Source organism: Ambystoma mexicanum, chromosome 14, assembly GCF_040938575.1.
Source record: "Ambystoma mexicanum isolate Mex_15411 chromosome 14, UKY_AmexF1_1, whole genome shotgun sequence".
NCBI classification, from domain to species: domain Eukaryota; kingdom Metazoa; phylum Chordata; class Amphibia; order Caudata; family Ambystomatidae; genus Ambystoma; species Ambystoma mexicanum.
Genome location: NC_090940.1, coordinates 223,652,429 through 223,675,703, shown reverse-complemented (window position 1 = coordinate 223,675,703; position 23,275 = coordinate 223,652,429). Strand labels below are relative to the sequence as shown.

The following is a 23,275-nucleotide window of genomic DNA, read 5'->3' as shown; positions in this document are numbered from 1 at the left end:
GTGTGGGAGTCCATCTCCACCGACCATTGGGTGCTGGATGCCCTGGCCCACAGGCACAAACTGGAATTTCTAAAGAAGTGGCCCCGAATTCTGCCCGTGGCCAGGAAGGAAAACCACATCCCTCAACTGCTGTTCGAGGTAACGGCGATGCTCAAGAAAGGAGCCATCGAGCTCGTCCCAAAGAGGCTCCAGGGCTCCAGAGTATACTCAAGATACTTCCTCGTCAGAAAGAAGACAGGAGGTTGGCGTCCCATCCTGGACTTGCGTCGACTAAACAAATACATCAAGGCACAGAAGTTCTGGATGGTCACCCTCCAGCACGTGCTGGGACAGCTGGAGGAGGGCGACTTCCCAGCGTCGTTGGATCTGGAGGATGCGTACTTTCACATCCCCATCTTAAAAGGACACCGAAAGTTTTTCAGGTTCGTAGTGCAAAGGCGGCACTACCAGTTCAAGACCCTCCCATTCGGATTGACGTCGGCACCCATGGTGTTCACCAAGTGCCTAGAACCAGTGGCGGCGCGGCTGCGCCTGCAGGGGATCCACGTCTACCCCTACCTGGACGACTGGCTCATCCGAGCAGGGACAAGGGAACTCGCCGTCGAACACACGGCAAGGACCGTCCGGCTGCTCACGGACCTGGGATTCTTCATCAACTTCCCCAAATCCCACCTGGTTCCGTCGCAGGTCGCGCTGTTTCTGGGAGCCAAGCTCAATACAGTAGCGCAGTTGGCCTCGCCGTCGGAGGAAAGAACGCAGGCCATCCTGGGCAAGGTACAGTGTCTGCTGGCTACGGACGTGGCCAGAGTGAGGTCCATCAAGTCCCCTCTCGGGATGATGTCCTCTTGCATCTATCTGGTGCGCCTGTGCAGGCTTTGGATGCGTCCTCTACAGGAGTTCCTCGACGCCCGTTGGACACAAGCGACGGACAGCTTCGAGGACAAGATCTCGCTCAACGAAGTATTCCGCCAGGCAATTCGATGGTGGGGCACCCGCGCGCCTCTCGCCGCGGGCACGGACTTTTAGACCCCAGCATACCAGGTGACGGTGAAGACGGATGCCTCCCTGGAGGGGTGGGGAGCACACACCGGAGACCTTCACGCGAGAGGCCTGTGGCTCCCGGAGAAGAAGCCGCTCCACATCAACATACTGGAGCTCCGAACAGTGTTCTGGGCCCTCAAGTCATTCCTCCCGTCCCTCAAGGGCAAGGTGGTGAGGATCTTCACCGACAACACCACCACGATGTTCTACATCCGGAAGCAGGGAGGAACCAGATCCCCAGCCCTACCCAAGGAGGCCAAGGATCTTCATCTGACCATCGCCAACACGTTCAGCAGGGAGCTGTGCTCTTGCCACGAGTGGGAACTATGCCAGGATCAAGTGGATCAACTCTTCCGGCGATGGGGTAAACCCCAAATCGACCTGTTCGCGATGGCGACGAACTCCAAGTGCCAGAGGTTCGCCAGCAGGTTCCGCCAGACGAGGAGCATGGGCGATGCTTTCTCGTTCCCCTGGGACGGCCTGTTGCTGTATGCGTTCCCGCCGTTGCTGCTCAGGCTCATCAACCAACTCAAGAGGTCCCGGTGCAGGATGATCCTCGTTGCACCAAGGTGGCCGAGACAGATATGGTTCCCAGACCTTCTGAACTTGTCAGCGTTCCCACCAGTCAAACCTTCGACGGACGCAGATCTTCTCTCCAGAGAAGGAGGCGCCATTCTTCATCACGACCCAGAGTCGCTGAACTTGCAGACCTGGCTCCTGCAGCACTAGAGTTTGGAGGATACGATATCCCGGCTGACTGCATAGAGGTTCTTTCAAAGGCCAGGGCGTCCTCAACTCTCAAGTGCTACGGACACAAGTGGAAGAGGTTCTCTGTCTGGTGCCGTGCACAGAAGATTAACCCTCTACGGATTACAGCCCCTCAACTTCTACCGTACTTTCTGTCGCTGGCCAAAGCTGGACTAGCTCACGCTTCCATCAAGATACATCTGGCAGCGATTTCCCGATACACCAGAACTGCAGGACGGTCGTCCCTGTGGTCTCATCGCCTGGTGAAGGAGTTTATGAAAGGACTGTTCCGATCGTTCCCGCCGGTGAAGGCTCCAGCCCCTGCTTGGGAACTCAACATGGTGCTGACAAGGCTCATGGGCACGCCATTGAAGCCCTTGCATTCGGCTCCGTTGAAGTTTCTGGCGTGGAAGAAAGTTTTCCTTGTGGCCATCACCTCTGCACGACGCGTGGGAGAGATTCAGGCTCTTTCCTGCAAGCCTCCATACTTGACTTTCCACGAGACGAGGGTGGTGCTGAGGACGCACCCCTCCTTCATGCCCAAGGTGCCGTCGGACTTCCATCTCAACGAGCCCTTGGTGTTACCAGTCTTTTTCCCGTCGCCTTCGTCGCCGGCCGAGAGGACTTTGCACTCGCTGGATGTAGCTAGAGCGCTGAAGTTCGACGTGGACAGAACAAAGAGTTTTCGGAAGATATCACAGCTGTTTGTGAACTTTGGACCTGTGAACCAAGGGAAGGCTCCCTCGAAGGCTTCCATTTCTAGATGGCTCTCCGGCTGCATCATGCACTGTCATCGTTTGGCAAATCGACCATTGCCCGGCCGTAGGAGAGACCATTCGACCAGAGCGGTCGCTGCTACCACGGCATTCTTGTCTGGTGTGCCCCTGCTGGACATGTGCAGGGCTGCTAGGTGGAGGTCGACGCACACCTTCACGAGATTCTACTGCGTCGACCGGGATTCTAGGGAGGAGCCCAGAGTCGGCCAGGCAGTGCTGCGCAACCTGTTAGCTTAAGGTGAGCCTGGTGAGGAGGTAAGAGATGCTTAATGTTGAGTTTTATGGAATGCTTAATGTTGAGTCTTGCCACCTCCCGTGGTTGTGCATGTGTGTACTGCTATGTATTCTTATATTCATGAGCATGTGAATCCATGCCAGACCCCATGCTGGAGAAGGAACAAGTTACTTACCTGTAACTGTTGTTCTCAGCATGGGTCTGGCATGGATTCACATGCGAACCCTCCCTCCGTTCCCTCTGCGGCTCTTCACTTGGTCATACTGCCACTTTACGTGCTACCAAATCTGAGGATGGCTGTCGAGGGCAGGGCTTGGGGAGAGGGCAGTCATTGGCTGGGGGCAGTATGACCCAGAGACCAGTGATTGGTTAGTACTAAGAGACAGATCAGAAACGAAACTGATACTGATTTTTTGTTTACCGAGGATTCCCAGCCTGACGACGGGGAATATTCATGAGCATGTGAATCCATGCCAGACCCATGCTGGAGAACAACAGTTACAGGTAAGTAACTTGTTCCTTATGGGTATTTAATTTGATGTTCTCCGATTTCAAAATGTTGTTCGGAATTTCGCACATAGGCAGAGATATTCAGTGTTTTTGAATTAAGTGAATATACCCAGGAGAGAGTACTGGCTTTACAAGTAAAGAACTGTGCCGTCTTATGTGGTGTTGTCAGAAATGTATTTTCTCCTAGTACTTGTACATGATGTCAACCTTTTGATGCAAACTTGTACCTTTTATTAAACAATACCCTGACCAAACTGAAGGGTCAAATAATCCAATCTTGATGTTGACCACTGGGTAAACCGGAGTGCTATGCCTTTTACTTAAATGTTTTTTATTGTCATGTTTCTAAGGTAGCTTCCAGTCATTGTATGTGAATATATGGAGTGAAAGAATGAGAGAAACTGTAACCACTTCAATGAAGACTTTTAGTCTTAAGCTAAAAAACTGTTTGAATGTGGCCATGTTGCTACAGAAATTGTAACATTTCTTTTAATTGTTTTAATTTTGATACATTTTCATTGGTGTTTAATTAAAACAAGACAGATCTGAAAATGATTATTTTAACGCCATTAAAAAATATAAATATACATTTTCCATTAACCTATATCTTGTTAAAAAAAGTAATGAAACATTTAGTTTATATTGTAAGGAAAAGCATGGATACATATAACTATGAATAACAATGTTGGTATGTAAAAACAAACTTATACTTCTTGGATATCTCCTACAGAATTGAAAAATATAAGTGATGAACAACTGTTTGGTTATTGGATCAAATTGAATGTAGTAATTTGAAACATTTTAAGGAAACCATACAAAACGTACAAAATACAGGCAGATACGAAAGGGAGATCAGACCATCACCTGCTAAATTGATTCATGGAGGTTTTGTGACAATGCAGTCATATTTCATATCTGGGAAAGCAGGAATGGAATTGAATTGTTAAATTACTTTGAAATAATGAACATTCAAAGATTTTCATTTTAAATCTTACAGTTAAAGACTTGGAGTCCGGTCTGAATCTTCCCGGTGTCAGATTATTCTTTGGGCATGAAATTGTGAATGGTAAGTAATGATTTATAATGTGGTACCTAGCATTAGGTGGTATTGAGTCACCAATTTAACACGAGGCATTCCTGCTATTTCAAGTGTACTGGGATACAATGGTCCGGAAGGCAGTTGATTTTTCGTGTTTAAAGTGGGGTGCATGCACATGTTTGAATCGACCAATCGCAAACACCATACGCATTGCACCATATATCGATTGTATTATATTTTTTCTTTCGGTGGATCTTCAATTACATATCGTGAATTTAAAAGCTATCAACTACACAGGTTCGAAACCTCCATCTTTTGACAATCTAATTAAATCGTGCTAAGGTCAAGTGCCCTGGCAGCAATAAATCATAGCATGCCCTCTCTATCTGTCATCAGTAGCCGCAAATGCTATGCCACACTCTTTGCATGACGTTGGCGCACGACGTAGCTGGGATACTGTTAACCCATCAATTAAATAACATTTATGCATGCTAAACACAGAAAAAGACGTACTCATTCAATGCATACTCACTTTCCTTTGTCACTTCGCACAAAACACACTTTAGTAAAATTATTGTATCTTATATTGCATTAATAAAAGAAGTTGAGAATTTACAATATCAGTATGTTTTGTATTACAATGTAAATTGTGAAATACATCCATCACTGCCATTCAAACTGTGTACAGTCCCTGCAATACAAAATGAGTAGGTAACAATAACTTTATTGGATATGAAAAAAAAGCTAGGTCAGAAGTAAAAATGTGGAAGTTTTATCAATTGATTGTATATTCTTGATTGTCAATTCTTTAAAAATCATGTGTTAGAACAAAAATACTTGTGTTTTTCTTGTTATTATGCAAACTGTAAATCCGATGTCCAAATTATGCTCTTTAAATTGTTAGATTGTAATCCCAATGTTCCATTGTCTGACAGCCAAATCCATACGTTGCAAACATTACTATTCTTTGTGATGTTGAGGGGCTGGTCTTCTAAAGCACATGGCGTCCGTGTGAGCTCAACAACACTGGTTACAAAGGGCTTTAGTTCACTGGTATTCCAAATATTATTACATTTGTTGAATAGCTGCACTGCTTCTCATTAGTGATCATGCAAAATGTCACACCAGCCCTGCACAATTATCCCAGATGATCGGGACGAGTGCCCATTTCATAAAGTTACATTTCACATGTTGTGTATGAAAACCATTCTGCAGAACCTTGCTATGACATGGATACATCAAGAACACATCTAAAGGATTGATAAATATAATGTTTAAATTTCGTCCATGATCAATACATGTTACATCCCTCTACTTATAACTGTGGTGTCTGAAATGTGTAGATTTTCAGCATAACAGGTCCTAAAGGATTTGTCAGTTGGCTTGTGGGGAGCGGGTGGGGTGAGGGACGGTGTATGAAGCTTTATTTATTGGTTATTTATAATGCGTCTATACACAAGTGTTTTTGAGGTGCAACAAGATGGGGCAGAGGAAAAAAAGAAACAAAGGAAACTATCATACTAGGCCGTATGACTTTCAAATCGTGCAAGTGCAGTTGCGAAAAGTGCAGGTGGGGGCAGTGCAGGTCAAGGGGCGGAAGGGCCTGTGAGAAGGTGGGTGCTGGGAGGGGGGGTCCGGGAGACAGAGTCTGGGGAAAGCAATGAAGTGCAGGGGAGCGTTGGTCGATGAGTTAAGTGCAAGGTAAGGGGGTTAGCAGGGCTACCTTGGGTGCAGGCCCAGCCAGGTAAGTGCGTGAGAAAGGGCCTAGAAGGGCAAGTGCAAAGGAGGGCAAGGGGGTTCAAGTGCAGGAGTAGACTGGTACTAGGGGGCCTGGTGACCTGTAAATTATATTCAATTTTTGTATTGTGCATTTGGTTAAAAGTTTAAAACCTTTCACACAGTCAAAAGCATCTGATCATTTGTTTACACGTCAATTTAAAAAACAATATAACCTTATTTTTCATTTTCATTTACAAAAGGAAAACGAGGGCAGCCTGGTGCCCTGTAAAACTCTGAAGGAACCAGGCAGCCAGTCAGGGGCAGATGGGGAGATTAGCAGGGGAGACGAAGGGAAGAAACAAAAAGGTACGTCTTGAGAAGTTTCTGGAACTTAAGGAGATCCGGCTCAAGTCTGAGGGGCAGGGAGGCCATTCCAGTGGGAGGCCTCTGCGGAGGAGAGCGACCGACCCCGGACTTTCTGCCTGGAGAAATGTCTGATCTGCAGAGAGTAGGCGCTAGATGAACATAGGGCTATAGTAGGGTGGTATTTAGGGATAGAGAATTGGATTTAGCAGAATCCCATGCCCCAGAAAGCCTTGTGGATGATGCAGAGGGTCTTAAACTTGATCCTTGCAGCAATCGGAAGCCAGTGGAGAGATTTTAAGGCTAGAGAGATGCAGTCCGTGGTCTTGAGGCCAAGGATAAGTCTTGCAGTCCTGTTCTGGATTAGTTGAAGGGGGCAATGGGAAGAATTGGACAGATTGAGGAAGAAGCTGTTGCAGTAGTCAAGCCTAGAGAGAACCAGAGCTCTGGAGACATTGATTTTCTGGGAGAAGGTGAGAAAACTGAAAATGCCTTTGTGGAGGTCTAGCTTAAAGTGGGCCTTTTTGGCAAGGTCCGTGAAGTGAGGAGAGAAAGCGAAAGAGGAGTCGAAGATAACACCAAGATTATTTGCCTGACAGGAAGGTGTGGGGAGGGAGCCCATGGCGAGCAGCCAGAATGAGTGAGGGAGGGAAAGAGGGAGCCGGGGTCTCAATGAGAAGGATCTCCGTCTTACTGCCATTAAGGCAGAGATCGTTAGCAGTGCACCATGCCTGAATAGCAGACAGCAGTCAGGAATGAGAGAGGGAGAGGAGGAGGAGCATGAGGAGAAGGCAGAGGAGGGATGCTTGAAGGGGAGCTGCATGTCATCTGCCTAACACTGGATGTTGGGAGAGAAGGTGGAACTCCAATGGGCTACGGAGGCAAGCTAGATATCGAAACGCCAGGTTGAGCGGATCAGAGGCGTTGCTAGGGGGGGATAGGGGGGCTATAGCCCCGGATAGAATCTCAGGAGCTACAACCAACAGGCTAGCTAGCCCCCAGTCCCAACAGTTCCGACATCAGCCTAGCCCCGGGTCTTTTCCAGACCTAGCAACACCCCTGGAGCGGATAGAGCCCAGAGGGACACCACAGGTGAGGAGTGAGGTGGTGGAGAGAAAAGGGCCCAGTTTAACCTGGGAAGGAGAGGAATGAGGTCACCCAGTCCAGAGCCAGGTGAGCGATGCCAAGGGTATCACAGAGCCGATTTATCAGGGTGGCATGGCAGAGGAAAGGTCAAGAAGGATCAGAGCGGAAGGAGAGCTGGAATCGAGATTAGAGAGCAAGTGTTCACGGGTGTACAGGAGAGCAGTTTTCCGTGCCTCTGGCAGCTTTGAAACCGGACTGGTGGTCGTGGAGACACCCAACAGATTCAGTGTGGTGAATAAGCTGGCAGATGCCCAGCTTCTCCAAGAGATTGTCCAGGATGGGGGTAATAGAGATAGGGCGGTAGTTTGTCAGACGTGAAGGGTCGGCAGAAGGCTTTTTGAGGAGGGGGTGCACAAGGGAGTGCTTGAGGAGTGAGGGGAAGGAACCAGTGGCAAACAAATGATTTCAGAAATCAGCCAGGGCTGGAGCAAGGGAGACAAGAGTGTCCTTGATAGTTCTGGAGGAGCAGGGGAGCACCTGTTTAGATTAGACTTTTATAGAGCGGACTTGTCTAACGACCTTATCAGGTTCAATGGGAGAGGAGGAGGGTCAGTGGCGTGAGGGGGAGGAGAGTGAGGACAGGATATCCTGAGTTTTAGAAATGAAGTGAGAGTCCAGAGAAGTGCAGAGGGACAGGGAGGGCCAAGGAGATGTGGAGACTGTAGTATAGTTGGCGAGTTCCTTGCAGATTTTGAATAGGTCAGATGAGTTGTTAGAGGCCGCAGAGATATGTGCTTGGATATAGACCCTCTTCTTTAAGCAGATGGAGAGTCTGTGTTGCCTTTGCAGCAGGCCTGTTTGTCAGAGGAATTTCTCGAAGGCTAACACTTCCGCTCAGCAGCTCTGCACTTACGATGCAGAGCGGCCAGGTTGGAGTCATACCAGGAGTTGCACTTGGAGGCAGGTTTCATGCGAATTCTCATGACGGGGACAAGGATGTCCAAGGTATTGGAGATGGAGAGTTGAAGTTTAGTAAGGGCTGTGTCGGAGTAAGAGTCAGTAGCAGGAATAGGAGGGAGGTGAAGTTGGCGGCAAAAGCGACAACTGTCACTTGCTTCATAAGTCAGATGATGGCGGCTGGCAGTGCGGACAGGGGCTTAGCCGAGGGACCCCGTAAGTCCAGGTGAGTGGACAGGAGAGCATGATCAGACCAGGAGAGATGGGGATGTCTGAAGAGATGAGAGCATCCAAAGTGTGTCTAGCTGAGTGCGTTGGACTGTAGGGAAGAATGGAGTGCGAGAGATTGTGGAAGAGCCCAGAGGCTGTATCAGGGGAGTCAAGGTGAATATTGAAGTCTCCGAGAAGGAGAAGCTTGGAGGAGAAGGCCAGGAGAGAAGAGGGGAGGTCAGCCCATTCTGAAAGGCAGTGGGAGACTTGGCCAGGGGGCCTGTAAATGGTGGCCAGAGTCAGAGAGAGGCCAGGAGAAACACCAAACCTGCAGACAAGGCATCCAAAAGAGGAGTAGGCATGATAGTAGCAGGCACCCACTCAGGGAAGATCAAAGCCACTCTGCCACCGGGCCAGTTAGGCCTGGGTTTAGAGAGGATCTTTTGGCTCTTAGGGAGGAGAGTGTCGAGCTTGAAGTGAACCACGTCTCAGTGAGAGCGATCACAGCTAGGTCAAGGTCTTCAAGAGGTGACAGATGTCAGCAGAGTGTTTGATGACAGGGCGAGAATTGAGGGTAGCTAAGTGGAGCAGGTTGCCACTTTTAAAGGCACAGGGGTAGAGGAGTGTGGTACCCCCGACTGAGGTGGCAGAGGGGCCAGGGGGAAGACAGGAGGGGGAGTGGCAGGAGAGGGGAGAAAGTTGAGGGACGGAAGACACCTATCGAGAAGGAGGAGGTTGGGCTGAGAGCCCTGGGTCATGACAGTGCCTATATGGTAGACATTAATGCTGAGCGTAGAGGACGGAAAGAAAGCCAAGAGAACCTCCCAACGGGTGCCACCATTAATGGGAAAGGAAGAGAAAAGGGAGAGTGCAGCAACCATATGGGGTTTCCAAAGGTCCGGAGAAGGAACGACTAAGAGGATGATGTGAGAGTCTGCCTGGACATAGGTGTCAGTGATGGGCAGGCCTAGGTTGGAGACCAGGACATCCTTTTTGAACTTTTTACTTCCAGACTTAGAGGGATAGGGTAGGTGATAGAATAGCAATTAGAGAAGATAGGGGAGATTGAGAGCACCATTGAGGGAGAATGCAGAGATAAAGGAGGGGGGTGGAAGAGGGAGGAACTTCAGTGAATGACCCCAACTACAGCCAAACAGCAGTGAGACAAGGATAAGTGAGTAGGGGTAGGGCCTAGGTTACAACATACAACAGAGAGCAGGACCACAAGAAGTGAGTTAAAAGGGAAGATGGAAGGAAACAAGAGAAAAAGCCCTACCTTCTAAATACAGCCAGCAATTGAAAAGCACACAGGTTACAATTCCTAGAAAGAAGACGGTGGGGGGGGGGGGCATTTATAGAAAAACAGCAGCAGTTTCAAGAGCACATTGCGACCCTGGTGGCCGTGGAATGAATGTTGCCAGTAAGGGACCGGCACAGTTCATTCCGGGCTGCCACATTACGAGGTCTGCAGCGCAGCGGGTCCCGCTAAGGACGTCTGGTCAGACCAGACGTCCTTAGCGGCACCCACGAGCAGACCAGGATGCTAACAACGGTCCCGTTGTTAGCATCCTCCCCATTCCCATTGAGCCCTATGGGGGCTCAAATGGGAATGGGGATGTACCGGGTCCCAGTCCCGAGAATGGGAATTACCGGGCTCGCCAAAGTCGGCATGGCCCGGTAATTCTGTTCTGTCTTGATGGTCGTGCAGATCTAAAATACCTCCGTCCCCAAGTACCACATGAGTAGAAGGAAAAAACCACTACTCATGCAATCTTTGAGGCCACAGGTGTAGAGTGTCATAGGCCTGGAACCGGGAACGCCGGAAGACCCCCAACCACTGTAAGGCAAGGCCGTATAGACCGAGACAGGGGCACATAAAGGCCCTTATAGGTGGCACTTCAAGGGGGCTGGGGGTCCACGTCTGGATTCCCCTAGTAACTTAGGGCGAGACCCAAAGTTACTTAAATGTGCAAATTAACAAGGGGGGTCCTTGCTCACTATTCTTAGAGAGGCACAGCTCCTCCCTACTGATGAGGTCCAACCAGACCGAAACACGTGTCTGGGGATGCTGTTGGTACTCTTGTTCAGAGGAGAATTGCCTAGCATTTCGGTGCTGGACTGCCCCAGGGCAGGACAAAGACTGATATGTTTGGGATATTTCTTCTCTGTGAAAGATAGTGAGCTAAAGACTCTGGGTAAGTCTCTCGTAACCAGGACTAATGTCTGGCAGAGAGACTCCCAGGACCCCCCTTGTCAATTTGCACTTCCAGATAAAGACACAAGATCAACAAGTATCGAGGACATATTGGAAAACAAAAAGGCAGCAACCACTTTCATCCCCTTACTACAATCTGTGCAAAGGCAAATTCAACCATCTTTAGTAACCCCTAGCTTAACGTGGGCGGTAAACCCTGCGTTGAAAAAATGTTTTGTCCAGACCCATTGCACTCCCTCTACATCGGGGGTAAGTAAAACCGGCAGTAGGAAAAGGGCGGGTACACTTCTCGCATCATCAGAGGCACCCCCCGACAAGGAGAGCAGAAAAATATACACTTTCGGAAGGAAAGTTGCCACTTCGGCTGCATATCGGGCAAGGATTGCAAACAATACCACCTTGTTGACAAGTTACAACTGCCACAAATGGGACGAAATAGCCACAATAATGGCCTCAACCCCAGAGTCATTAAAATCCCAACTCTCCCTCGCCGTGTCAGAAGGGAAAGCTGTTTCCAACTGCATTCTGAAGAACAAATTAGATGCAGCTGATAACACGGGGAGAATCATTGCAGAGGGCACTCTTATTAAGCGCCATACATGGCTGCGCCAGTCAGGCTTTAAGCTGGAAACACATGCGACTCTTCAAAAATATGCCGGTCGAGCCAAATATTCTTTTCCGCAAGGCAGTTGTCAGGATCGGCCAGAAACACTCATTGCCTTCTATTTTACCTGGCAGTATCTCTGGCAGAACCCTTGCAAAACTCACGTCAGGTTCCGTTACATCCCCACCCGTTTCAGGACGCATACAGCTTAGTTGCCATGGCGATTGTGGCATCCCCTCCACAAGCGTAACGCTATCGCGTTCCGCAGGGGAGGATTCGAGTGGAAACGAGGCCGCGCTCACCCGCTATAATCCCTTCCGGGTTGCTGCACTCGTTGCTTCCGATTCTGATTTCAAGGCTAGTTTGTTTGTTCCTTGTTCTTGACCCCCCTCTTACCCTCTTTTTCCTGGCTTGCTCTCCTCCTGGCCCACGACCCTGGATTGTCCTCTGACCTGCATTGTGGATACGTCTTACCTCTTGTTTTTTACACGCTGCTGAACCCGGACCGTCCAACAACCTGCCTCCTCTTTCCGGATTATACCTGCATTGCCCGCACGCTGCTTGACCTCGGATTGTTCAACGACCTACCTCCTCTTTTCGGACATTATCTGTATTGCTCACCCGCTGCCGACCCGGAACGTCCAACGACCTACCTCTTTGGACATCATCTGCATCTGCCACACGCCGTCAACTGGGGAGCGGCTCCCAATCCCCTACGGCTGATTGGACGGCCGTGTTTGCTTGCCTCCACTACTGCCTAGAGTGAACCTACACCATCCCTTTCTCGGCGACTCGACTAGAGACTGTGAACATTGGCGCATAAGGCGTTAGGCGTCCTCGTTTCGTCGGGATAGTACCTTGGACTAGAGACTATTTCCGCTTAGGCGTCCTCTTGTCGGCAAGGTGTTAGGGTTAGGTTGGATGGTGTACGAGTTCCTCGGTAGTATTCTCACCATAGACCCCAGTGGTAAGTGTACTACATTCCATCTCCTTGTTTCTTCTTGATCCTTGCTGTTCAATGTTCTTGTTTGGTTCTAATATTCATGGTCTTGTATAGTTCTTGGAGATACCTTGTTTGAACTCAGGTCTTTTCATTTAGGCAGTCATCAGTATTGGAGTTTCCAACCCGAGGCTAACAACGGTGTCTGAACTTGCCAAACTACGGAAGCAGTGATCTCCATCTTTCGGCTAATTGATCCCTTTGTAGTTTTGATTATAAATACAAAGGGGTACATTGGTAGGAAGAACTCTACAGCAACGCTTCCAGTTCTTCCACCGGATTATTCTCAGGACCAGCAGCCTGACAGCAGTAGAGGATGCACTGAAAAATGCAAAGGAAGAGTGCAACACTCTAGAGTCTCTGGGCCAGCTCACCAACAAACCCTCAGGTCAAAGGGGCGGATATCATTTTTTTTGCTTCATGGGACAAAATTTGCAAAGGGCTTCTGGATGCAACCAGAGCCGAGGTTCATCCTGGAGTTCTACACAAAGCCAATCCTTACAGGGCTACCAGAGGGGCGAGCGAAGATCTCGTGGCAGGGACAGATCCTCCTCTTCCAGAGGTGGATTCACACCCTCAAAGCAATGACCACATGCTTCAGGTTCCACTCCAGTACTAGGACACTTAACACACTTTACCCATGCATGGGAGGGAATCGCCTCAGACAAGTGGGTGCTTTGTACTGTGGCAGGCAGTTGTTGCATAGAGCTGCTACAATGAGCCTCCTACCATCAGCTGCGACAAAGAACCACCAAAAAGGAAGAACAGTGCACACTTCTGGAAGAGTTGGAATCGCTGCTGTTAAAGGATGCTTTTGAAATAGTCAGGTATCTATTCAGCGCACTTCCTTGTGCCCAAGAAAGATCTAACAATGCGTGCCGTATTGGACCTGCGCCCTGCAAACACCCATGTCAAGCCACAAAAATTCTGCATGACAATGCTACAGGAAGTAATCCCACTGCTAAAGCAAGGGGACTGCATGGCAACCTTGGATATGAAAGATGCCTATTTTCATATTTCAATGTTCCCAGCGCACAGAAAATTCTTGCGTTTCAAAATGGCAAACCAGCACTACCAATTCAAGGTTGCTACCCTTCGACATAGCATCCGTTCCAAGGGTATTCACCGAGGTACTGGCGGTGGTGGCAGCGCACCTACGCAGGGAACCAATCCCAGTGTAGCTGTACCTGGACGACAGTCTGATCACGGGGCTGAGACCCCAAATTTGCAAGCATAATACCCAAAGAACACTCAAACTTCTTTTCCAATTGGTCTTCTCTATGAACAAGAAAAATTCAAGCCTTGTACCGAGAGTCATCAGACAACACCAAACAGTTCTTAGGAGCGGTCATAAAAACAGAGGAAGGGCTAGTCTTCCCATCAAAGGTGAACTACAAAACATACTGCTGCAAATACCAAAGTATCAAGCCGGTAAGCAGATAAGCGTACGCAAAGCTATGCGTTTGCTAGGCATGATGGCATCTTGCATTTACCTGGTCTCGCACGCACGATTGCGCATGCGCCCTATGCAGGAGTGGTTGGCGAAACAGTGGTCTCAGGCAAGCGGTCAGTGGGACGACCTACTGGTCGTTTCGCCAACACTAATACAAGCTCTACACTGGTGGAAAAGGGAGAATATGTTGAAGGGAAAATCCTTTCACGACCCGTCGGAACAAGCAGTAGTTACAACAGACGCATCACTCTCCGGGTGGGGGGGCTCATCATCTTCATCTCACAGCACACTGTCTGTGGACTCCAATCGCTGCAAAGAACCACATCAACTTGCTGGAACTTCTAGCAATATTCAAAGTGCTCCAAGCCTTCGAAGCGCACCTGACAAATCAGTCGGTACAAATTCTCACAGACAGCACCACTGCAATAGTCTATATCAACAAGCCGGGGGGCACACATTCTCCAACTGTGTCCAGGCTAGCACAGAAAATATGGAAATGGGCACTCGGGGGATATTCCCACCATCTTCCAGGGGAAATCAACACCCTAGCGGACCCGCTAAGCAGAGATCCTCTACCAGAAGATCACGAGAGGCGACTCAACAGAAATGTCATAGAGCCCGTTTACCCCACATTAGACTTGTTCGCTACAAGAGAAAACAAGCAATTCCCAGACTTCGCGTCCAGGTTTCCCCAACCAGACTCCAAGGGGAATGCCCTATGGATGAGTTGGTCAGGGACATTTGCCTATGCTTTTCCCCCAACTCCACTAATGAGCAGAGTGGTGAACAAGATTCACAGAGAACAAATGATGCTAATCCTAGTTGCTACCATGTGGGTGAGACAACCTTGTAATCCATATCTGGGCAAACTGGCTATGTGAGAGCCGATCAAGCTCCCGTGCCCGACCAACTTGCTTTCCCAACACCGTGGAACAACACTCCACCCTCAACCTCACTCACTGAACTTGGCAGCGTGACTCGTGAGGTCATAGAGTTTGGTCATCTTAACCCCTTAAGTGCCAGGCTATTATGCAAGTCTATGCTAAAAGGACGAGCATACTCGTCCTTGGAACTTTACCACAAAGGTGTATGGATATCCTCAAGGAGGCATGTAAACCAAACACCAGACACTGTGGTATTTCGACAAGTGGAGATGATTTGTAATTTGGTGCGAGTCAAAACAAACCCCATAGAATGTACTCCATCTCACATTCTTCATTACATGCTCCACTTGCTAGACTCAGGGTTAGTCTTTAACTCTATAAAGGTTCACCTTGCGGTTCTATCCGCATACGCTACCTCTGACAATAAAGTATCATGGTGGAAGTTTCCCATCATTAAGGCATTTATGGAGGGAGTAAAAAGACTCCACCCTCCTATTTCAAACCCACCACTATGCTGGGATCTCAATGTAGTACTTGCAAAGCTCATGGGACCCCCTTTGAGCCTATGCCTAAATCAAGCCTTAAACACCTCACGTACAAAACTGCTTTCTTGGTGGCTATAACCTCCATAAGAAGAGTCGGTGAACTTCAAGCATTGTCAGTGCAAAACCCTTTCTTTGTCATCCACAAAGCTAAATTAGTATTGAGAAGACACCCTAGGATTTCACCTAAATTCACTTCAAAATTTCACATAAAACAATCCATTGAGCTACCGGCCTTCTTTCAGAACCCTAAAAAAGTTCAGCTGAGAAAAAACTCCATACACTAGATGTAAGGAGGGCGGTCTTTGACTATGTAAACAAGACCAGACCGCTCAGGAAAACAGACCAGCTGTTTGTCTCCGTAGCACCAGGCAGAGAAGGAGACTGCATTTCCAAAAATGCCATCTCCAGATGGATAGTCAGATGCATACAGCTCTGTTACTCTTTATCAATCAAAACAATGCCTTTCACACCAAGAGCTCACTCGACAGGGGGTACAGGAGCTACTCTGGTCTTTATCGCATACATCCCGCTGGATGCCATTTGCAAAGCAGCTACATGGAGCTCAGTACACACTTTTCGCTCAGCACTACTGCATTGACGCACACTCTAAAGCAGATACTCGGGTGGGACAAGCAGTTCTAAACATCCATTTGCTGCTGGACCTTCTCACAAACCACCACCTTCTCCTGCTCGTTAATCTATGCATAGCATGTTATCTAAGCAGATTCCACAAGCCTCAGAATGGAACCATTACTCCCCGTAATCGTATTTCTGATGCTTTTATCGAATTAGATTCACATGCACCCACCCTTACTCCCCTTTCAGTAGAAGATACATAGATGTTTTCTGAGCTTTTTCTGATACATATCTGCTTTAATAAACGTGTACTCGCGCTACAATTAATGCAACCTCATGTCAAACAAATCAATCTGAGTGACCTCGACGCGTGAAAGACCATGGGTACAGTGGACGTCACACTAGGGATAGTATTACTGGCACGCCCTGTCGACGTCTCTTTAAGAGTTTCGAAAACAACTGTAATACGCCGCAGCTTCCACTAGATGTCGGCCTATGCATAACATTTGAATCTAAGCAGATACAAGAATCAGAAATAAGATTATGATGAGTAATGTATCCTATATATTTTTTTAATATTTTTTTATTATGGTTAAATAAACCTTCTAACATCACGTACAATTTAACACATACATATACAGCATATGTAGAAATAGAACCATAATAATCAACACTGTATAAAAAACAATACATTATAAGAACATAAAATCAACATCATATAAACTACGCTCTGCCTCATTATTGAGCTGGTGCTATTGGGCTAGAGCGGACAGGGCTCTAAAATTTGCAGAAGAATGTCAGCAAAAAGATACAGGTAGGCAGATAAACAACACCTCCAACTTAATACCAAACTTGCCCAAGCACTCACGACCATTTACTAAGTTTAAATGAAAATATGGCCGAGTTTTGGTATGCCATATGCACAATGTAGGGAGATAGAAAGAGATGGACATTTGTCCGAATACTTTAAATCATGCTGTTTTAACTTGCACGAGCATCCATCCAATGGATTCGAGTTATTATCCATGGATAGCCTTTTATTACTTTATATGGGACGACGGGCGTTTTCATTTTTGTCTGAATTCACCTTAATCCCTAACCTAATGCTGCTCCTATCATGCACTAGCACTTTATCAATGCATTGAGGTATGGGATAATAGGTGCTTGCATATTTGTTTAAATTCGCCTTCATTTCTAAAAATATGCACTAGCATTTGTGATTTTGGCAAATTAGGGACTAGCCGGTCCAACATGCGTTGCGCCAAAACCAGTCATTGATTGAGCACACCTGCTGTATAAACTAAGGCTATCTCCTTCTCATGTATTGTGTGGGTTGACATTACCAACATTGGGCCATAGCAGTGACATTCGTTTTTTTGCACTCACCCCTTCATGCGGATAGTTTGCCACACCTTGGAGAATGTTTCTCGCACGGTGAGGCAACAAATATTGATATTGCGCACTGGCGCGAAATCTCATTACAAAGTTTTTATATATACCGTTCTCTCAATGGGAGATGTCTGACTCCCCCTGCCTTTGTCATTCACGCGCGCTAGTCTGAATTTAAATTTATAAAGGATTCCCGAGTATTTTACCTCCCTACATTTACACTCAAGGTCCATTAGACCTGAGCCATTCCAAGATGGCGGATTCTCCGTCATGTAGAACCATAGAGTTCTTTTTTAGCCAGATTGTAGTAGTGCATCACGTGACGCGTGAAGTAGCAGGTGGGGGAAGCACATGACATAGCCCATGAGCCATTATAAAAACGAGAATACACATATTGGGGAAAAACTACAAGCCTGAGGAAGCTCGCGAGTCGAGCGGAACGCGTGGCGTCTTTCCACCCGTTGGGGTGAGTGGTGCCTTGTGCCTGGTCTGACCAGGTATTGCTATGTATGCTTTTTATAACCTTTTGCACAACTTTTGATTAATTAAAGAATTTTATTTTTAAACTTAGTAAATGGTCGTGAGTGCTTGGGCAAGTTTGGTATTAAGTTGGAGGTGTTGTTTATCTGCCTACCTGTATCTTTTTGCTGACATTCTTCTGTGTATATGTATATATAATATATTTCTGAGGCTTGTGGAATCTGCTTAGATCACATGCTGTGCATAGGCCGACATCTAGTGGAAGCTGCGGAGTATTACAGTTTGTTTTTCGAATCTTGAAACTTGGGCGTCGACACAGGGCGTGCCAGTAATACTATCCCTAGTGTGACGTCCACTGTACCCATGATCCCTCACGCGTCTAGGACCCTCAGATTGTTTTTTTCCGCCATGCTGGTCGGAAGCACTGAGCGGAGTTCCCTGACTTAGTCAGATTTTGCTAATATTGTTATATATTTCCCCGTTTATTCCACCTCGAGTCTCCGAACATCGACACTCGATGCCGGATTGGAGAAAATTCAACCGTCGGACTACAGCGACAGATTTGGGCCTCGGAAGGCCTATGGCCTCGGCCCGGGCCTTGGAAGTCCTCTGGACTCGGCCCTGCAAGTAGGGAGAGTGGGGGGTGGCACATATCCTACACTCTGATTAATATAGGTACATTACTTATAATCCTACACTCCCAGCCCGCTGCCATAGGGTGCGTATGGAGGGTACCCCTTTCAATTTTGCCCCAAGTGCACGCCACGTGTAACCTCTGCTTGCCGAGGGACCACCCCGAGGCGAATTGCAGAGCGTGCAGTTGGTTTAAACCGAAGACCCTTAAGGACCGTTCGACAAGCGTTGGGCCCACCACGCCAGGCGACAAGAGGTCAGGGCCGCGGAGGGTGCCTTCAGCGATGGCAGTGACGCCGTACTTTCGGACGGCGAGGGCAATGTGGCATCGATGGACAGCCAAGCGCAAGTCCCCGACCTTGGAAGGTTGTCCGGCAGGGCAGCTATGGGGAAGACCCCTGGCGACACGAGCGCTACCCACACCACTTCCAGCAAACAAAAGTCCAACCGAGACTCGACGCGCACGTCGAGTTCTCGGAAAGAGGCACGTAGAAAATGGTCCACCGAGTTGGTGTCCTCTGGGTGTTCGCGTTCGAGATCGCCTCATGACACCAAGCAACCCTCCACTGTTGCTAAAAGTGTCATGAACCAGGGACATAGCCCCTTCTGGTCTTCCTGGTCCAGACGGAGAGTGTGCTCCTTGATACTTCCAACATGGCCGTGCCCAGTGCCGTGTTCCGTACTAGCCTGTACGTCTGACACGGCACGTTCTATAAATGGGCCATGCCTCCGCGCGTCTCAACGCTCTCTCTAGGTAGTGTCTCGACGTGTGTGTGCTGCTCGGCGTTACCCTTCCAAGTTCCTGGCCAACTCCCTTATTCTTTCTTCCCTTTTCCCCTGTTTCCAGTATCTCTTACCTTTCTTCGATCCTCTTCCTGGACGTCCTGGAACACGCGACTTCCTGTAACTTTGAACGCTCGCGCTGGAGTCAGACTCGACTCGCTCGCACTTATACAAGTCCCGGTCCGGCCGGGAGAAGGAGTCCTCCGCAGAACGCCACAAGAAGAGAACTCAGGTGAGCCGGGGGGAAACCTTTGACAAAAAGTGCCTCGCTCCCATTAGTGACGGAGGTTCGGTCGTCGGAGGACGACGCCGACCTCTACCCCCAAGCCGCACTCCAGGAGTCGGCGTCTGCAGGCAGCGGCAAGGCTGCTACCCAATCCCTTACACTCTCCAGAGACAGGGAATCTACCCTCGAATTTCGACGCCAGGCATCGAAAAGCTCTGATAGGGCCCAAAAGTCGGGGAAGCATTCTTCCACCCACGGGGAGGGGGGAAAACAACGAAGTAAGCAGTCCCAGCCTACTTCTACTCCTAAACTACATTCTACTCCACCTAAACAGACGGACAAGTCTCAGTCCCCTGTCCCTAAGGCCCCTGTTCAGGCCAGTAGGTCTAGCCAGGACAAATCTCAGTCTGTTGTCCCTAAGACCCCTGTTCAAACCAGTAGGTCTAGTCAGGCTAGAACAGGGAAAGCACTCCAGGAAAGAGTTATTCCCAGTTCAAGGGAATGGTCCAGTGATGACATAGACAGAGTGATGACATAGACAGAGTGATGTCAAGGATGTCATCATTGGCAGATTTCTATGCCAAGAACCCGGAACACTTTCTCTCTTATACCCCAGAAGGGTCAACTCCCTCAGGCTCGAAGGATCCAATACCCCCCAAGTAGGAAGTCCCAGGGTGAAGAACCAACTCAATCTTCAGACCCCTTCTATATACAGCCCTATTCGAAGGGATTGTGTCCTCTGACGTATTCCTCATCTTAGATATCTCCTTCCAGCTCTGCTGGCCTCGGAAAATTTTTTCTCTAGTGGGCGCTGCGTGTCGACGTCTTCCGAGTCGATGTCCCTCGACAGCCGCCGTATCGACGTCGACGTCATCCTGCCTATAAAGGCCGCGCGCAGCGTCCGTTGCTCAGTTCCGTTTTTCCGCGCTTACTCAGTGCCTCGGAATACCGTTGCTCAGTTCTTAGTCAGATTAATCCTCTTTACCTCGAGTCATTCGATCCGTACTCGATGGCTTCCTCGTCGGAACCGACAACTCCTCGATCCGGCTTCAAGAAATGTCGAGATTGTGGGAAAAAGATGTCGTTGACTGACCCTCACAGAGTTGGTCTGTGATGTTTGGGAGCTGAACACCATTGTTCGGAATGCGAGGACTGTATGTCCATGACAGCTAAGGCTCTGAAGGAGCGTAGGGGGAAGCTGGAGAAAGGTAAGACTTTTAAAGCTTCTTCTTCGTCGACGAAGTCGAAACATTCGTCTCCTCGTCACCATTCGTGCTCCAGGTCTCGGAGTGGGTCTCATCACTCCTCGAGATCGAAGCACTCGAAGAGGAGACGTCGAAGATCCCCTTCTCCGTCTTCCTCTGTTTCGCCAAAAAGAATCCCTTGCCCCACGAAACATAGTTCCCGGGCTGAATGGGAGGAATTCCGCAAAAATATGATGAGCGTCTTCGAGAAAGCGGCCTCGACCCCCTCGAAGACTGCCGAGAGCGATGCACTGGTCGAAAGAACCGAAGGTCAAAAACGCTGCGAGTCGCAGTACCCGGCGAAGGAAATCTCTCGAGCGCGTCTCGAACCCTCGAGTAGGACTATGACCTCCAAACCTTCCTCGAAGGTTCCGTCGACGCCGTCGACGAGGGTTCCGTCGAGGTCGATGTCTTCGACGCCGTTGTCGAAGGGACCTTTCGACACACGGGTCTGTCGACTCGACGCCAGCTTCGACACCGGCGTTGACGCCAAGAAAAGTCACGGTTACGACACACCCAGTGACAATCCCCAGGTCCTCGACGTCGATGGCTTCGAGATTGTCGAGTAGAATTCCAATTCTGTCGAGGTCTTTGAGGCCTCCGCCTTTGTTTTCGACGCCACGCTCGAAGGCGTCGACGACATCGACGTTTTCGAGGCCGATAATGACAAGTTCGGCACCCTCTGCCTTGGAAATGGGATTTACTCCCTTTATGAGTTCAGAACAATTGAGAACTATGTCCTCAATTTTGGAAGAGGGTGAATTGTCTGAACAGGAAGACACATTTGAGTTGCAGGGACCTGTAACCCCAATTAGAGAGGAATTTTCCTCTGAAGAGCGCAGGTTAAATGATCTTCATGATTCCTTACATGAGGCAAGTGGGTTAGACACTTCCCCTGAGGTGGAGTTTGCTAAGCCAGACCCCGGGGAGCTTGCTGAAACCCCCTATAGAGCCTTAATGGCCAGGACCACAGAGTTCATGGGGTGGTCTGCACCTTCACAATCTTTCCAACAAGATGACCTCACGGATATTCTTGACAAAGGCCCACAGGAGGATCCTGTGGTGCTTTTTCATAAAGCTCTTCAGAGAAAGATCATGACAAACTGGGAAACCCCAGATGTAGTACCAGCAGTAAATAAAAAACTGTCTACAAAGTACAGGGTATCTTCTACAGACCCAGAGTTTTTGTCTAAACACCCATCCCCAGAAAGTCTGGTGGTACAGGCAGCATCCTCTACCGATGTCAAGACGGCTTATCCTACCGTCCCACAGGACAGGGACGATAAAAAATATGATGCTGTGGCAAAGAAAGTCTTTTCAGCATGTAGCATGGCGTTAAAATCTGTTAATGCTACTTGCACCCTTGCTAGGTTCAGCCTTACACTTTGGGAGTGTGCTTCTACAGCGGCTGACTGCATCCCGGAGGGAGAAGAAAGGGATGCGTTCCTGTATATTATACAGGACGGTAAAGACGCTCTGTGCGAATCCCTCCAGACGGGCATTGATTCGGCTGACGGTATCAGCAGAGCAATGGCGGCAAGTACATCAACCAGGAGATTCGCTTGGTTGAGAAAGTCTGGTTTTGCCCCAGATGTGCAAGCCAGGCTCTTGAACATGCCATTCGATGGCTCTTCTTTGTTCGGGAAAAAGGCGGATGACAGTTTAGAGAAACTGCAAACTTCAAAAGCAGCAGCAAAATCCCTAGGAGCTGGAATCCGTCAGACTCCTTTTCGTCCCACAGGAACCTCTGCGAGGGGCAAGTCCTTTCGCTTCTACTCCGCATTCGGAAGAGGTAGAGGACGAACGGCTCAAAGGGGACAAAGAAGAACTACCCGAGGTGGACGGGGTAGATATTCAAAAGCCGCAGCAACAGCAGGTACCTCTTTACCATCGGCATCTGCATCAGCCGCCCCAAAACCACTCTGAGGACTTCACTCACAGGACACCTGTAGGAGGCAGGTTGACTCAACATCTGGCGGTATGGCAGGCTATCACGTCAGATGCTTGGGCATTGGAAACAGTTGCCCAAGGTTACTGCCTGCCTTTCCTACGTATACCTCAGTCATCCACCGGGGATCAGCTCTCAGAAAGCTCCAGATCCACTCCTCTTGCAGGAAATTTGGGACCTGCTAGAGAAAGGTGCCATAGAACCGGTACCTGTAGCGGAGAGGAACAAGGGCTGGTACTCCCCTTACTTTCTCATTCCAAAGAAAGACAGAGGACTGAGACCCATCTTGGACTTGCGAGAATTGAACAAATTCCTCAGAAAAGACAAATTCAAGATGGTCACTCTTTCTCAGATCCTCCAGGCCCTTCAGTTCCAGGACTGGTTGGTATCTCTGGACCTTCAGGACGCTTATTTCCATGTGCCTATCCATCTCAAACACAGGAAATACCTGAGGTTCGCAATTGGCAACTCTCACTATCAATTTCAAGTGCTGCCATTTGGGCTGACCTCCGCCCCGAGGGTCTTCACCAAGTTAATGTCGGTAGTGGCTGCAAGTCTAAGGAGGGAAGGGATTCACGTCTACCCCTACCTGGACGATTGGTTGATCAGGGC

General features: G+C 48.8%; 1 protein-coding gene across 3 annotated transcripts in view; it reads left to right on the top strand.

The window, feature by feature from the left end:
- The window catches only part of EXD1 (exonuclease 3'-5' domain containing 1), a 1,277,614-nt gene that overhangs the window by 166,399 nt on the left and 1,087,940 nt on the right, over window positions 1-23,275 (top strand). For all 3 annotated transcript variants that reach the window (XM_069638368.1, XM_069638367.1, XM_069638369.1), the window contains exon 3: window positions 4,307-4,375. In XM_069638368.1, the coding sequence (XP_069494469.1) occupies window positions 4,307-4,375 (69 nt within the window). The remainder of the gene's footprint in view (window positions 1-4,306; window positions 4,376-23,275) is intronic.